Source organism: Rissa tridactyla, chromosome W, assembly GCF_028500815.1.
Source record: "Rissa tridactyla isolate bRisTri1 chromosome W, bRisTri1.patW.cur.20221130, whole genome shotgun sequence".
Taxonomy (NCBI): domain Eukaryota; kingdom Metazoa; phylum Chordata; class Aves; order Charadriiformes; family Laridae; genus Rissa; species Rissa tridactyla.
Window position 1 is genome coordinate 9,017,946 of NC_071496.1, and position 16,086 is coordinate 9,034,031.

Consider the following 16,086-nt stretch of genomic DNA (forward strand, 5'->3'; position numbering starts at 1 on the left):
ATGATGGAGAGCGGCCCAGCAATGACTTATGCCAGCTCCCTCAGCACTCTCGGGTGCATCCCATCGGGGCCCATGGACTTGTGGATATCTAATTGACCTAATTGATCTCTCGCTCGATCCTCCTCAACCCAAGGGAAGTCTTTCTCTTTCCCCGTTACTTTCCCCAAGGCCTGGGTCTCCTGAGGGCTGGGCCAAGCAGTAAAGACCGAAGCAAAGAAGGCATTCAGTAACTCCGCCTTCTCCGCATCCTCCATCACCATGGCTCCTGTCTCATTCAACAGTGGGCCCACAACTTCTCTGGTCTTCCTTTTGCTTCCAATGTACTTGTAGAAACCCTTCCTGTTGAGCTTGATTACAACCCACAGTTAAGTGAAGACATGGTGAATGGGGTGGAAAGCAAAGGGTGCAGGGCAACAGATACAAGAGAGACCTTTGGAACAACAAAACAGGGTCAAAGGAAGCCCACCTCAAGAATATGCGCATAAATGCATACAGCCTGGAAAATAAGCAGGAGAAATTAGAGCTCCACATGTGCATGCAGAACTATGACATCACTGGAATAACTGAGACGTGATGGGAGAGTTTGTGCGATTGGAGCTCTGTGACAGATGGATACAGGCTCTTTAGGAAACACAGGCAGGGAAGACTGGGAGGGGGGGTGCCCTCTATGTGAATTAGTATCTCAAATGTATGGAGTTCTATGGAATGGGCAATGGGATTGTTGAGAGCTTGTGGGTCAGGATCAGAGGAGAGGACAGTAAGGGTGACCTCATGGTGGGAGCTTGTCACAGACCAACCAATCAGGGTGAGAAAGCAGACAAAGTCTTCTTTAAACAATTTGAGGAAGGCCCCAGATCTCAGGCCTGGGTTCCTGGTGGTGGGGGGCTTTAATTGCCTTGACATCTGCTGGAAGGGCAACACAGAGCAACACAGGCAATCCAGGAGGTTTCTGAAGAGTGCCAGTGGTAACTACTTGATACAGGTACTAGAGGGGCTAACCAGTGGTGACGCTCTCCTGGTTCTGCTACTCATGAACAAGGAAGAACTACTCAGGGATATGATAAAATGTCAGCTTTGGCTGTAGTGACCATGAAATCCTGAAGTTTAAGATCCTGAGGGGAGTGAGGAATGAAAGAAACAGAGTACAGACCCTGGACTTCAGGAGGGCAGACTTGGGCTTATTTAGGGAACTGGTAGGTGGGATCCCATAGGAGTCAGCTCTGAAAAGCAAAGGAACTCAGGAAAGCTGGCAGGTCTTTAAGGGCAACTTCCTCCAAGTGCTAGAAAGATCCATTCTAATGCTCAGAAAATCAAGCAGACATATCAGGAGACCGGCTTGGCTGAACAGGGAACTCACAACTGAGCTCCAATGCATAAAGGACTCATGCAGAAGCTGGAAGCGAGGACAGACTTCAAAGGATGAATTTTGAAACGTTGCCTAAGCATGCAGGGGTGGTAATAGGAAAGCCAAAATTCACATAGAGTTGATGCTTGCAAGGGGCACCAAGGACAACAAGAAGAGCTTCGTATCCCTACATTAGTAGTAAAAGGCTGAAGAAGGGAAATGTAGGAGTATTTCTCAGTGGAGTGGACAAATATAAGACTAAGGTACTCAATGTCGTCTTTGTCTCAGCCTTCACTAACAAGGTCTCCCAGGCCTTTGTGCTTAGATAAAGGATTCAAGGAGGAGAACGACCAACAGGGAGAGAGTCAGGGATTACTTGAGAGAACTTAACCCATACAAGTCCATGGGACCAGATGGGATACACCTGAAGATGCTGAAAGAGCTGTCTGATGTCACTGTGAGGACACTCTCTATCATCTTTGAAAAGTCATGGAGATTGGGGGAGGGCCCCAACAACTGGAGAAAGTTAATGCACCCAATCCCCCAAAAGGACAGTCAGTCTCACGTCAGTCCCTGTGAAAATCCTCTTGAAACATATTTCTGGGCACATGAAGGAGAAGGTAGTGACTGGTAAGAGTCAGCATGGATTTACCTAGGGTAAGTCATGCCTGTCTAACCTGATTGCCTCCTATGATATGACTGGATTTGTAGATGAGGGGAGAACACTGGATGTTATTTACCTTGACTTTAGCAAAGCTTTTGACGCTGTCTCCCACAATATTCTTGTATCCAAGTAAGTACATTATAGTCTGGATGAGTGGAAAACCAGATAGGTACAAAACTGCTTGGATGATCAGGCTCAAAAGGTAGTGGTTAATGGTTACTGTGCCTGGAGGCTGGTAACAAGTAGAGTCTATCCTGGGACCTGTCCTGTTTAATATCTTTATCAATGACCTGGAGGAGGCAACGGAGTGCACTCTCAGCAAGTTTTCAGATTACACCAAGCTGGGGGGTGGAGTGGAGTTGGGTTCCAGTTGACATACACTAGGGCAGGACTGACATACAGAGGGACCTAGACAGGCTGGAGGAATAGGCCAACAAGAACCTTATGAAATTCAACAAGGCCAAATGCCAAGTCCTGCACCTGGGAAGGAAGAACACCTTATAATGATACAGGCTGGGGATTGACTGGCTGGGGAGTGGCTCTGCTGAAAAGGATCTGGGGTAGACAACTGTTGTGGTTTAACCCCAGCTGGCAACTAAGCACCACACAGCCGCTTGCTCACTCTCCCCTGGTGGGATGGGGGAGAGAATCAGAAGAGTAAAAGTGAGAAAATGCATGGATTGAGAAAAAGACAGTTTAATAAGTAAAGCAAAAGCCACGCACACAAGCAAAGCAAAACAAGGCATTCATTCCCTGCTTCCCATCGGCAGGCAGGTGTTCAGCCATCTCCAGGAAAGCAGCGCTCCATCACACATAACAGTGACTTGGGATAACAAAATGCCATAACTCTGACCGTCCCCCCTTCCTTCTTCTTCCCCCAGCTTTTTATTGCTGACCATGTCATCATATGATATGGAATATCCCTTTGGTCAGTTGGGGTCAGCTGTCCCGGCTGTGTCCCCTCCCAACTTCTTGTGCACCCCTAGCCTACTTGTTGGTAGGGCAGTGTGAGAAGCAGAAAAGGCCTTGACTCTGTGGAAGCGCTGCTCAGCAATAACTGAAACATCCCTGTATTAGCAACACTGTTTTCAGCAAAATTCCAAAACGTAGTCCCATACAAGCTACTATGGAGAAAATTAACTCTATCCCAGCCAAAACCAGCACAACAAGCTGAACATGAACAAGCAGTGTGCCCTGGCAGCAAAGGCAGCCAACAGTATCCTGGGCTGGATTAACAGGAGCATAGGTAGTAGATTGAAGGTAGGGATCATCCCCCTCTAATCAGCACTCCTTGGACCACATCCAGAAGACTGTATCAGGATTTGGGTCCTCCAATAAAAGAAAAACATTGATGGTGTGAGTTCAGCAGAGGGCCACCAAGATGGTCACAGGGCTGGAGCACATGGCCTGCGCAGAGAAGCTGAGGGAACTGGTCTTGTTCAGCCTGGAGAGGAAAAGGCTTGAGTAGCTTCCCAATACATGCAAAGAATTTACTAAGATGGAGCCAAGCTCTTCAGTGGTGCATGGCAGAAGGATGAGAGAGACAATGGGCAAAATTTGAAAGAAGAGGGGTTCAGACTGGATATGAAGAAAAAAATTTTCACCACAAGGACAGCCAAACAGTGGAACAGGTTGCCCAGAGAGGTCTTCAAGATTGGATCAAGCTCTGACCTTAACTGACTGATTTCCTTTGAGCAGGAATTTGGCCTAGAAATTTCCTGAGGTCCCTTCCAACCTGAATTTATCTATGGTTCTATGGAACTTGATCACTTAATTCAAAGTTTTTTTCTGTAACCAGGTTTCCTGTTGGCAGATGATATCTCCTCAACAACAACAAAAAGAGGAGTCAGAAAAGTTAATACAATGAAATTCTCCTTTTCAGTCATAAGCTTCCTTTTACTTAGGACATTTTTTCCTTGAGGTCAGAGGACTTTGTCCAGCTTTCTTATCTTGTTTTCTCTTGCTTCTAGTTTGATTCTGTATTCTAAACTATCAAATTTAGAGCCTAGACTAACATTTTTAAATTCATAAAGAGAAGAAAATGTAATGTTAAAACATCCCTGCCCTATGAAACAAAACTGAAAGCCGCCAAGGGGGGGGGGCGAGGAGAAAGGAAAGGAACGTATTTAACACTTCTGAAAGACAGGATTCCTTATTACTTGGGAGACACCCCTGATATCAGGAAACTGGTGTGTGGAAGAAGTCCCTTAAAGTCTTCATGTAGTTCGAGTGCCAGAAAAAAAGCATCTCAGCATAAACACTGAAGCACTCTCCCATTCAATGAAAGAGTTACCTAGTTTTGTGAAACAATTGAGAGAAACTCATCTGGCATCTGGAAATTTCTCTGTGAAGACTACTACGCTTATACTTATTGGAATGTTTCATTAAAATCTGTATTTATGTTGGAATGTCGAATGGGAAGTAAGGGAAGCATGCTAGTTGCTAAATATCCCTGCATATAATAGGGAAATCTAAAGAGGCAGCTTTCGTTTGTTCTGATGACATGGCAGAGAAAAACACTAATTTGGTTTCTGTACTAAAACATACACCCAGCTAAGCTAGCTTTTACTGCCTTGGGTAAAGTCCTTTAATTGGGATTTACAAATAACTGGATATTTACTTTGAATTTCCTGTCACAGGATTTAAAGGAATTATATATTGTATTTGATTACATTGAATATTTATCTCAAATGTTGCTAATTTGTCTATTTGAATTTATTTTGACCTCAGTTTAATAACTGTATAGCTCAACCTTTAGTTTGTATTTGCATTATTATAGCCTTTAGAGTTCCTAAACGTAGGCAACCCATCCTGTTTTGTTGGATGTTGTTCGAATACATAAGAAAAAGACTGTCCCTGCCCCCAAATGCTTACAACAGAACTCTAAGACAAGCCATGACAATGGAGGAAGTATATAGGGACTCCTCCCCCTTGTCAACATTATGCAGAGGTCTCTATACATAAGCAGCCAACTTGTATTCAAGAGTTTTGTAAGCATCATGGAAAAAGAATTTTTTTAAAAGAAAGATTTTAAGTAGAACAGAGACATGGTTCAATGAGTACAAGAAGCTCAAGTGTGAGGGGAAGCATGAGAGAAAGCACAGAGATGTTTAGTAGTTTACTCCTAGTAAGATTTTTCTTGATTATTTTTTTTCTCCTGGATTATTAGCTGCAATAAAGAGTGCAAATTTGCTTTTGAAGAAGCAACTCAGGCTAGAGCCACTAAGACTTTTGGGTGGGTGTCTCCTGACCACCCTTTGGTCTAGATTAACCCCTTGGACTTTCATAAAGTAGAGATGAAACACTTACTGGTACTGAAAACTTAAGTTGAAGATGTAAACAATTTTAAGCATTTAAATGCTAAATGCATGAAAAAATGAAGCTTCGTGGCCTACTCCCTTTCTAATGAACCTGTCCCTCTATACTTGCCCCAAAACCACAGAGTTGAAAAAACAAAAAAGCCCCCCCCAAAATTCAAGGATTCAAATGAAATGCTCCTCTAATCCAAAGGAATAACTCCAAAGATGTTTTAATATTTAAATCTTTACATTTTTAAGAGCCTAAGTTTGCACTTCTGTGTTTTCCCAGCCTTAATATGACTAAGTGGTTCGATGCTAGCTCATACACAATCAAAATAAAGGAACTTGGCTTCTTCTGCCTAACTCATTCCCTTCAAAAGCTCAACCCACAACACAGGCATTTCTAATGACTAATGGACTCCATACACTTTCTACAATGGCAACCAATTCTGTGTTTAAAAAAACCTCAATTACTGGAAGAGGGAGTGGTATCCTTCTTAGTGCAGTAGTTACTTGGGTGGTAGAGATACAGATCTGAAGTGACTTAAGTCTGCTATGTTTAAAATTAAAAGTAGGAGCTCTGACCAGAAGTGCTTCCCTTCTGGAAAAGGTTCAAGGCTAGGGAAAGAGATAATTTCTTGAAGCTCTGTTTGTAATGCCTGAATTTAAAACACTCCACTCTTCCCAGCTTTTCTGCTGGTTAAAAGCCACAGCAAACTGAATGTTGCTGACCTTTTAGGCAGCTCCTGCTCATCATGCTCATTTTTTTGTAACCCATTTTGAAGCAATAAACTTTTCAACGCACTCTAAAGAGAACCTATAGATCACAGGATGAGTTGGAGTCCACTTTTGCAGTTATGTGCCTAAAAAATAAGGTATCCCCACTCTAACTCCTTTATTGCATATTGCCCAAGTTATCCCTGTACAAGCACAGATCAAACTGTAGCTGCAAAAAGGAAAACATGTATTCTGCCATTTGAAGCCACACACTCTGAAAGCTTGTTTATATAAAAATTGTAGCAAATTAGGTACTCAGTTCAGAAACCAAATAGGTTATACCGGTGCAGCTCCTCTGGTTTGAAAATGCCTTGTTTTTGAATTAATTTTATATTGATTTAGTTTACATCTGCTCCTTATTCAACTTAAGGAAATAACTGTATGGAAAAATAGGAATGTCTACACAGGAAGGCTGCACAAATTTGAGTAAATCAGAAACCTGAGATCCCCACATAGCTGAAGCCTGATACAGTGTTGCTGTTAAGCAATAGCTGAAGAAGAGCTGTTTCTCAAGTTCTTTCTCAATAAAGATGATGATTTTCAGTTGGAAAGTCAACAAAATACAAATCTCACAACTTCAGTTTGGATTAAAAGTTAGTTATATTTCTTCCTGAAGTTCAGTTGTCTAACATGTGAAATGTATATATATGTTCAAAATTGGGTTTTAAGGACAAAAAAGCTTCACTCTCATTATGAACAACCTACTAGCGCTCAGTATTTCTACAGTTTTTCCTTTGAAAAGTCAAGTGTTCATCAGGCAAACCCTAAATGTTTTGGAAGTATTCTTAAGCGTCATGGTGAGAACTTGTATTGACAAAATTATCCATGCATTTAAAATTATTTATATAATTATTAAGACAGAATAGTCCATTAAGCTAAAGAAAACCACTTCTGAAACCTGAAGTACTGAAATATATATACTAAACAGGACAGTAGCATTTCTAAGCAGACATGATATGCCCATCTTTTAAATTACATTTTGACAAGTTTCAATCAATCGTACCCTTTAAAAAGCCATTTATGTAGAGGAAGACTTACAAGATCAGGCCCTAAATGGAATTATTTTATTTATAAATAAATAACTACAATTGAAAATTACACAGGATTAAGTTTCCAGAAATTATTTGTCAAAACCAAAAAAGGCAGACCTCACCTGTCTCTGTAGTTTATCACAGTATCGATAATGGCATTCATCTGTTTTGTCAATTTAGGTGGGTTGGGTGACAACTTCTCTGCAGGAGGCCTCCCTCTTCTTTTCTTTGCTCTCTCCCCATCCTCTTTCCCAGAATCCTTATCCAAATTTCTTCGTCTCTTCCGTTTTTTAAGCCGGATTTCCTCTTCCATTTCTTCCAAATTGCCGTCTTCAATTGCCTGACAACCATGGATTCCAAAAACCCCCCAAAACCCAAGAGAAATATACAAATACAATTATCAAGTATTTAAAAAAAAAAAAAAAAACAAGAAAAATATAACGCAACAAGATATAGATAATTCAACATTAAATGCTCAGTCTATTTATAAAAAAGATTTCAAAAGGAAATTCAGTTACTGACAAACAATAAGACACTAAAATTAAATTAGTTATATTAAGAACCCTACCACCTAAATACGTATTCATCTGAACCTGAATTTCATATATATGAGGGCTTGCATCAATTTGTTCACTTTAGTAGCAGTCCTAGAGAATGTAGTTCAAAAGACTTGTTTACAGACAGGATAGTCCACACCATGCTCAGCTTCCAATGAAAGAGATTGCAATTTTTTAATATTTTTTTTTACATACAGACACACACACACTTTATGTAGTAGCATACTAGAATCATCTTCTCTTTCAAAGAATTTAAGTGACCTAACAGTTAAAACCAGATCTAAAATGTATAATTTTAATTTAGAATAACAATCAACAGAGGCAGAAGCACTGACAATAGTGTTTTACAGTAAAGAGCACTCATCATAAAATGAAAAAAAACCCAACACACACATAGCCAAAAAAAATAATTAACAGTTTCAATTACCCACAAATGTGTGCTTTTAACCAGAGCCAGCAGCACCAGGTAAACAGATAAAATCTCTACGAAAACAAACCAGGCATAAAGGGAACCTGTTCACACACTAACAGATCCAGGTAAAAAACAAGAAGCTGAACTTTTTTCTTTGGGGGCAAAAAAATCCTATAAAAATCTTAAAAGTAAGCTTTCTGATTAATGCTTTCTGGAACACAACTGATGTTGATATTTGTCCCTCTTCCCTCTCAATATTGCCTTGAATAAATGCAAATACTAATCAATCATTTCTCACAGCTGAAAGAGCTATAATCATAAGGCAAGAACCATCATTTCTCTATGGAACCAAACATGACTAATATGTATGATCATATGAGAATAATAATCAATGTAAAAAGAGTGATAACAGTCCAGACATAATTTATTTAATTTGCGGACAGTGTCTCTTGAAAAACATTTTATGGACAAAACCTGGGTCACTATACAAAAAATCTGGCACGTTAAAACCACTAGTGGGATTTCAAAATCTGTTTGCTATTCATTCTCTAATGTGCAAATCCATAGAACAAACGCGAACACAGAATCCTGAGGAACAGCCTCAAACAAGGCCTTAATAATCAAAAGACAATTTCCATCTCCTTTCAAGCATTCAGATAGCCACTATGAAGAAGGCTTGATCTGATGAGTTAGGAAGAATAAGTAAGGAAAAAACTGCACAAAACCTCATTAATATTCATTTGGTTAAATCAGGATACCTGCCATACACCACTGCAGCTAGCAAAGATTAAGAAAAGGAAATTTCTCCACAAATTTTAGAAGCTAAAAATAATAATAAATACAGCATGCAAGGCTGTCAACAGTTAATGTCATTGCTCTCCTTAAGCATTCAGTTGCACATCGAAATACAGAGAACACCAGCTTTTGATGTCTTATACACCTACACATTCCTGTGATGCAATTCTACTGAACCTCCAAGACTGCAATGAAAAAGATTATTTACCTTACCACTATCGGCAGGTCAGCTATCAGAAATCACAGTTAGTGGGGATAAAATTAACAAACCAGCAAAGCAGCGAGCTGCTAGTCTCTTCATCAGCTGATTGGGGGGGGGGGAAGAGCTGGGGAAAGGCTATGCTTTCATATGTTTTCAGATACAAGTAATTTTATTTTAGTGAAAATTTAATACCGAAAGGATTGTAAATACTCAAATTTGCTGTTTCATTCTACCTACTAGAAGGCCCAAGGCCTTCTTCCTTCAGCTTGCTTTAATATTGACAACTACTTATTCTATTTTTCTCTTATTATTCTAGGCATTCAGATTCTAGATTTTTAGCTGTGCAGTTACCAATTCTTGTTAGCATTTTAATTGTAGGAGCAAAATTGGTCAATTTCATGTATGATTTTAAAACTAAAACAGATTGTATGCAATAAATACAGTTTTAAAATGCAAACAATACTTTTTATTGTTCTGTACCAGACAGATTAGATTTTGGTTATTACAATTAATACAACAAAATACTCAGAATTACAAGAAACAAAAAACAAGGTTAGCATTTTGATGCAATGTGCTTTAGAAAATAGATATTCACTCATTAACCAAAACCAAAAAAATATATTTTTGCCAAATGTTCCCCCCATGCCCTCCAATGGTGTTGTCACCACCCCTTAGTACTAACATCTCATTTAGAACTGTGCATACAGTTGTTACTTAGGTTATATACTTTTCTGCAAAATTGTTGCAGGGGCTAAGATCAAAGTCAGAAGAATGTTTGGGTTTTCTTTTTTTAAAACGATGTCGGCCAATGTAGGAAAAAAAAAAAGAACAGACAAATTGTGACATTTGCTGTTCCACTCTGTAAATTAATGAGTAGTATACAATAAAGTAATTGTCAGAATACTATAAATCTGCAAATGAATATTTAAAACTGTCTATTTAGATAAAAATATAGAAATCTATTAATATAATTAGATCTTAAAATTTTGTGCAGACATGTAAATTCAGACAATTTTCCTTAAAAAAGGTTGGTTTTAGTGAAAGCACTAAAAATCGCATACACGTGCGTGCATGTGTGCACACACACACATTCATAGAATCATAGAAGTGCCTAGGTTGGAAGGGACCTTTCAGATCATCGAGTCCAACCATCAACCGAACTCTGACAAAAACCATCACTAGACATATCTCTGAGCACTATGTCGACCCGTCTTTTAAATACCTCCAGGGATGGTGCCTCAACCACTTCCCTAGGCAGCCTGTTCCAATGCTTGACAACCCTTTCAGTGTAAAAATTTTCCCTAATATCCAGTCTAAACCTCCCCTGGCACAACTTGAGACCATTTCCTCTTGTCCTATTGCCTGTTACTTGGGAGAAGAGACTGACACACACCTCTCTACAGCCTCCTTTCAGGTAGTTGTAGAGAGCGATGAGGTCTCCCCTCAGCCTCCTCTTCTCCAGGCTAAACAACCCCAGCTCCCTCAGCTGCTCCTTGTAACACTTGTTCTCCAGACCCCTCACCAGCTTCATTGTCCTTCTCTGGACACACTCCAGCACCTCAAGGTCTTTTTTGTGGTGAGGGGCCCAAAACTGAACACAGTACTTGAGGTGGGGCCTCACCAGTGCCGAGTACAGAGGCACGATCACTTCCCTACTCCTGCTGGCCACACTATTGCTGATAAAGGCCAGGATGCTGTTGGCTGCCTTGGCCACCTGGGCACACTGCTGGCTCATATTCAGCCTGTTGTTAACCAACACTCCCAGGTCCTTTTCTGCCAGGCAGCGTCTCCAGCCACTCTGCCCCAAGCTTGTAACGCTGCATGGGGTTGTTGTGGCCCAAGTGCAGGACCTGGCACTTGGCCTTGTTGAACCTCATACCATTGGCCTCAGCCCATTGTTCATATACATGTGTGTTCATGTACCAAGTTATTTATGAAACTAATTCAAATGACAGTGCTTCATTAGAAGACACTTACTACAATAAGGCTGAAGTGCTACACCCAAGATAACATCCTTCCAAACCTTTACCAGAAGGATAATGCAATGCATCCCAGAAACAAATCTCCAGTTTCTGATGGATGAGGTGTTGCACAAGAGTATAGGACACAGCAGACATCTCCCATGCTCAAATGCCTTTGGATTAGTGAGGTGAATAGAAAGGAAGTCAAGAAAACTACTGTACAAATAAATATTTAAGGCTTTCCTTAAAGCAACAGGACCAAATACTACAATAAAGTTTGGAGCCTGTTTTCTTGAAAGCAAGCAGTAAAATTATTAGAGAGTCCAATTCTGCAAAGGGCTGAACATCTCATGAGAGGTACTGGGTATCGTTTTCCAGCCATATTCCAATGTGGAAGCCAATGGAAAACCAGTGGAAATCATGAGGACTCAATGCTGCATCCTGTACCAAGAAAATCTTCCTGCTGTTCAGTACCTTATTGGTGTGTCTTGGTACACGTTATATAAAACAATTCCCTTGCTGAAGAGCTGAGACCATGCAAGTCTCTCAAGGCACCAGAATTTTAATCAGCATATTGACCATAGATTAAAGAGAAACAAACAAACAAGAATTTTCAGAAGGCAACTAGAACTTGGTTTTGGGCTTTTCTATTGTTAATTGCAGTTACATTTCTCTCATCAATCATGAAGTACCGTTTCTTCATTTCTTACATAAGGAAGTCTTTGTGGATACTGTTACATGAGCATCAAGAAATGAAGTAAAGAAAGAAATATCAAAATAGAAACTGCTTTGTTTGCATTCTTAACATTGGCTTAGTTGAGAGTCTGGAAAACATGGCACAACATCAGACACATACAACTGTTCAGTCAAGAATTATGGAACAAAATGTACGATAAGATCTATAGCTCTGACTTCTTTGGTGACAACATCCTTTCACAAGCCAACCTCATAATACCTGAGGAAATCAACAACAACAAAGAATCTACCTTGGTGAGATCACCCATGGATATTTTATTAGATAAAAACTGATGTTGTATGTTATAATAAGGTAACTAATGACATAAGATGAAATATATTAAACCTCATGTGTATCAAAGGTTCTCAAAGACCTTAAAAAATTCTCAGATCAGTCCTATATTAGTTATTAGATTAATTTTATGTGAAGCAGGAATCAAGTGATTTGAGTATGGTCACATGGTGGCAGCAGGGTTGGGCATAAAAATCAGTTCTGGTGTTCAGCACTCCAATGCTTTTTCTCTAATATTTCAATGATTACATTATGAGAGGTATTTGTCATGGACCAAGAAATATACTAGTTTCCTTTGCTCTGAACTCATTATTAAGTACTAAGACTAGAAATTTGAGTCAAAGAAAGCTATTACTATTGCCTACAGTCATAGAAACTGTATACAGACACTTAAAACTAGTGACAGTAAACAATATAATGTTGAAACCCTCTTTGGATTAAATGAGATACTGTGCAAAACAGGAAATCTCTATATGATGCATCCCCCTCTTATTCCCTCTTAACCCAAAGAAGCACGTACAAAGAGTGTTACTATAGCTTACTCCCTTCCCTCCCAGGTGTTAATACTCAATATCTCTCAAAGCTGCATAAGAGAACAGAGAGCTCCTGCAACTAATTCTGCCATACAGACAGATTTGCTAACGTGCTTGTATTGAGTCTCGTTGGGATGGAGTTAACTTTCCCCATAGCAGCCCTCATAGTGCTGTGCTTTGTATTTATAGCTAGAACAGTGTTGATAACACACCGATGCTTTGGCTACTGCTGAGCAGCGCTCGCACAGCATCAAGGCTGTCTCTCCAACACACCCACCCCACCCAAAGGCCAGTAGGCTGGGGGTGGACAAGAGGTTGGGAGGGGACAGAGCCAGGACAGCTGACCCATACTGATGAAAGGAATATTCCATACCATATGATGTCATGCTCAGCAATAAAAGCTAAGAGGGAGGAGTGGGGGGGGCTTTCATTATTAAGGTGTTTGTCTTCCTAAGCAACCGCTACACATACTGAGGCCCTGCTTCCCAGGAAGTGGCTGGACATGGACTGCTGATGGAAGGTAGAGAATAAATCTTTTTGTTTTCATTTGCTTCCATATGCGGCCTTTGCTTTTCTTTATTAAACTGCTCTTTTTTGGACCCACAAGTTTTTAATCTTATTTTCTCCCCCATCTTGCTGAGGAGAGGGAGTGAGAGAGCAACGTGGTGGGCACCTGGCAGCCAGCCAAGGTTAACCCACCATAATGCTAATTATCTAACTCAGTATTTTCACTGAAGGCATACAATATATAATTCAACAGGAAAATCAACTTCCCAATTCCTTAAAAAGAAATAAATCTAACAATGCACGGTATCCTAAAGTCTGAACTTCTCCTAGGGCAAAGGCACACCATTTATAGAACTACTTCCTGCTATGCTAAATGGCAGACTCCCCAATAACTTCTTCCAGCAAGCTAGGGTACCAGTAGGGTAAACCATTGGTGTCCGGGACAAAAGACCTATATTGTTAATCTGTAATCATAAGTTTCATGGGACTCAAAGCTTTTCCTTTTTAAACCAACAGGATCCTAGTTTTCAAACAACAAAATATCCTAAGAAAGTAGACGTGATATATTTGATACAAGCCAGGATGCTATTGGCCTTCTTGGCCACCTGAGCACACTGCTGGCTCATATTCAGCCAAGCACGCCAAGGTCCTTTTCCGACAGGCAGCTTTCCAGACACTCTTCACAGAATCACAGAATTGTAGGGGTTGGAAGGGACCTTTAGAGATCATCTAGTCCAACGCCCCTGCCAAAACAGGTTCACCTAGAGCAGGTTGGACAGGAATGCATCCAGGTGAGTTTTAAATATCTCCAGAGACGGAGACTCCGCAACCTCTCTGGGCAGCCTGTTCCAGTTTTTCCAGAAGTTTTTCCTCATGTTGAGATGGAACTTCCTGTGTTCCAGCTTGTGCCCATTTCCCCTTGTCCTGTCACCGGGCACCACTGAAGAGAGTCTGGCCCCGTCCTCTTGACACTCACCCTTTAGAAATTTATAAGCATTGATAAGATCCCCTCTCAGTCTTCTCCAGGCTAAACAGAGCCAGGTCTCTCAACCCTTTCTCGTAAAGAGGAATATGCGTGTGTTCCTTTTCCTAGGAACCAGAGGGTCACAGATAAAACACCCCAAAGGAAGACCACCTGAAGAGCAGCACGAAGGAAATGCAGCCACTCCAGCTAGTAGGTCAGCTTCATCAGGCGCCCAGCTGAGGTGCCTTTACGCAAATGCACATAGCATGGGAAACAAGCAAGAGGAGTTAGAGATGTGCGCACGCCTCCAGGGCTATGATCTTATTGGCATCACAGAGACGTGGTGGGATGACTCCTATGACTGGAGTGTTGAAATGGAGGGATACAGGCTCTTCAGGAAGATGGAGGAGGAGCTGACCGTGAGCTCATGGGTCAAGATTAAAGGGAACACAGGGGCAGGGGACATTACAGCAGGGGTCTGCTACAGGCCACCTGACCAGGATGACAGAGCGGATGAGGCCCTCTGTTGAGGAATGGCTATATGAGAACGGGCACAGCGCCATGCAGGATTGTCAGAAGTAAGCTATGCCTGCCTGCATGGAAAATTCCGAGTCACACTGATAAGGAAGATGCTGAAGGCCGTGCTGACCTTCCTTAAGTCAGATAAACAACTTTGAGAAAGTAGACTGTGAGAGAACAGGAACAAACCCGGACCCAAGAAACCGCATGTAGGAGGAGTATGAATAATGTAATCTTTAGTGCACAGCCAATAGCTGTAAGACAAATAGGCATATCTAAGTGTAAGAGTATAAAAGTCTGATGAAGCTGCAATAAAGCTGAAGCTTGCTTTATCACTCATATTGAGTCGACTGCCTGTTTCCCTCGCTCGTCGCAAGTGGCGCCCGAACAGGGACCCCACTCCTTGTTCTCCACCGGACAGCAAGCTCGGAGAAGCACTGGTAGCAGCGACCAGGGAGCAGAAGATCAGTGACAAGACGTGTCTGATCCGTGCTTGGACCCAGGATAATAAAGAAGGGGTTCGCCATCCGAGTGAAGGCTACCAAAGGGAAAGGCTGCAAGTGACCAGATAATTAAGAAGGTCTACACAACGCGCGATGGATAGAGAGGTAGCTTTCGAAATTTTAAAACGCTTTTTAGAAAAGCGGGGAGTAAGCTCTTTAGGCGCAGCTATGTTCTAAGAGAGGGATTGAAACACCAGCGAAACTGTTGCTCAAACTGATTAAGCCGGGGCAGGAGATGGGGCAACAAGTAACAAAAGAAGAAGGGGCTATATTAAGACTTCTCCTGCATATCCTCTCTAAGAGAGGGGTGAAATACGATGAGCGTATGCTCCGAAGGTTGTTAACCTGGTGCACAGAGAACGGATTTGCACCAGAGCCCCAGACAGCTTTTAAACCAGAAATATGGGAGGCTGTTGGGAAAAGACTGTGGGAAGTGATAAGTAAAGGAGACAAAGAGGCATCACCATTAGCGACGACATGGCGGTTGGTGTTATCGACCTTACAAGATATGAAGGCGGAGCGAGCCACGGCAGCCGGGGCTTTTGCAGCATTACAACCCACGGGAGGGGGATCAAACAGGCCAGGTCCGAAGGTCTGGGACAATCCCCTGCTGATCCCCTCTGCTCCACCTGAGGCCGATGGAGGAGGCAGAATGTCAGCAGAGAAGGACAGAGCCGGAGCTGTTTGCTCCTGCCATTGCCCGCCTCGCCCCCTCCCCTCCCCAGTCGTCTCCCTGAGATAGAAGTGCTGGTTTTGTATGTCTGCTGTGTAAGTGTGTGTGGGCGCCAGCTTATACCTGCTGATCAGCATCTGTGCTACTGTTTGCTTTTTGTTGTGTGCAGTGTCGTTAGGTGACTCCCCTTGAGCAGGTGTTCTGCCCGGTGTGGTACTGTTCTCGTATGCATCTAGGGCTGACACTCCGTCAAGTGAAGAAGTTTGTGTGTACACAGTGTTTAGACGTAAGGCGAGTGCGCCCCAGGTAGATACACC

General features: G+C 41.7%; 1 protein-coding gene across 1 annotated transcript in view; it reads right to left on the reverse strand.

Annotated features, from left to right (window-relative positions):
• Nucleotides 1-16,086, reverse strand: part of LOC128901955 (probable global transcription activator SNF2L2) — a 187,753-nt gene that overhangs the window by 25,297 nt on the left and 146,370 nt on the right. Inside the window, exon 28 of the mRNA XM_054184156.1 lies at nt 7,239-7,456. Within this exon, the coding sequence (XP_054040131.1) occupies nt 7,239-7,456 (218 nt within the window). The remainder of the gene's footprint in view (nt 1-7,238; nt 7,457-16,086) is intronic.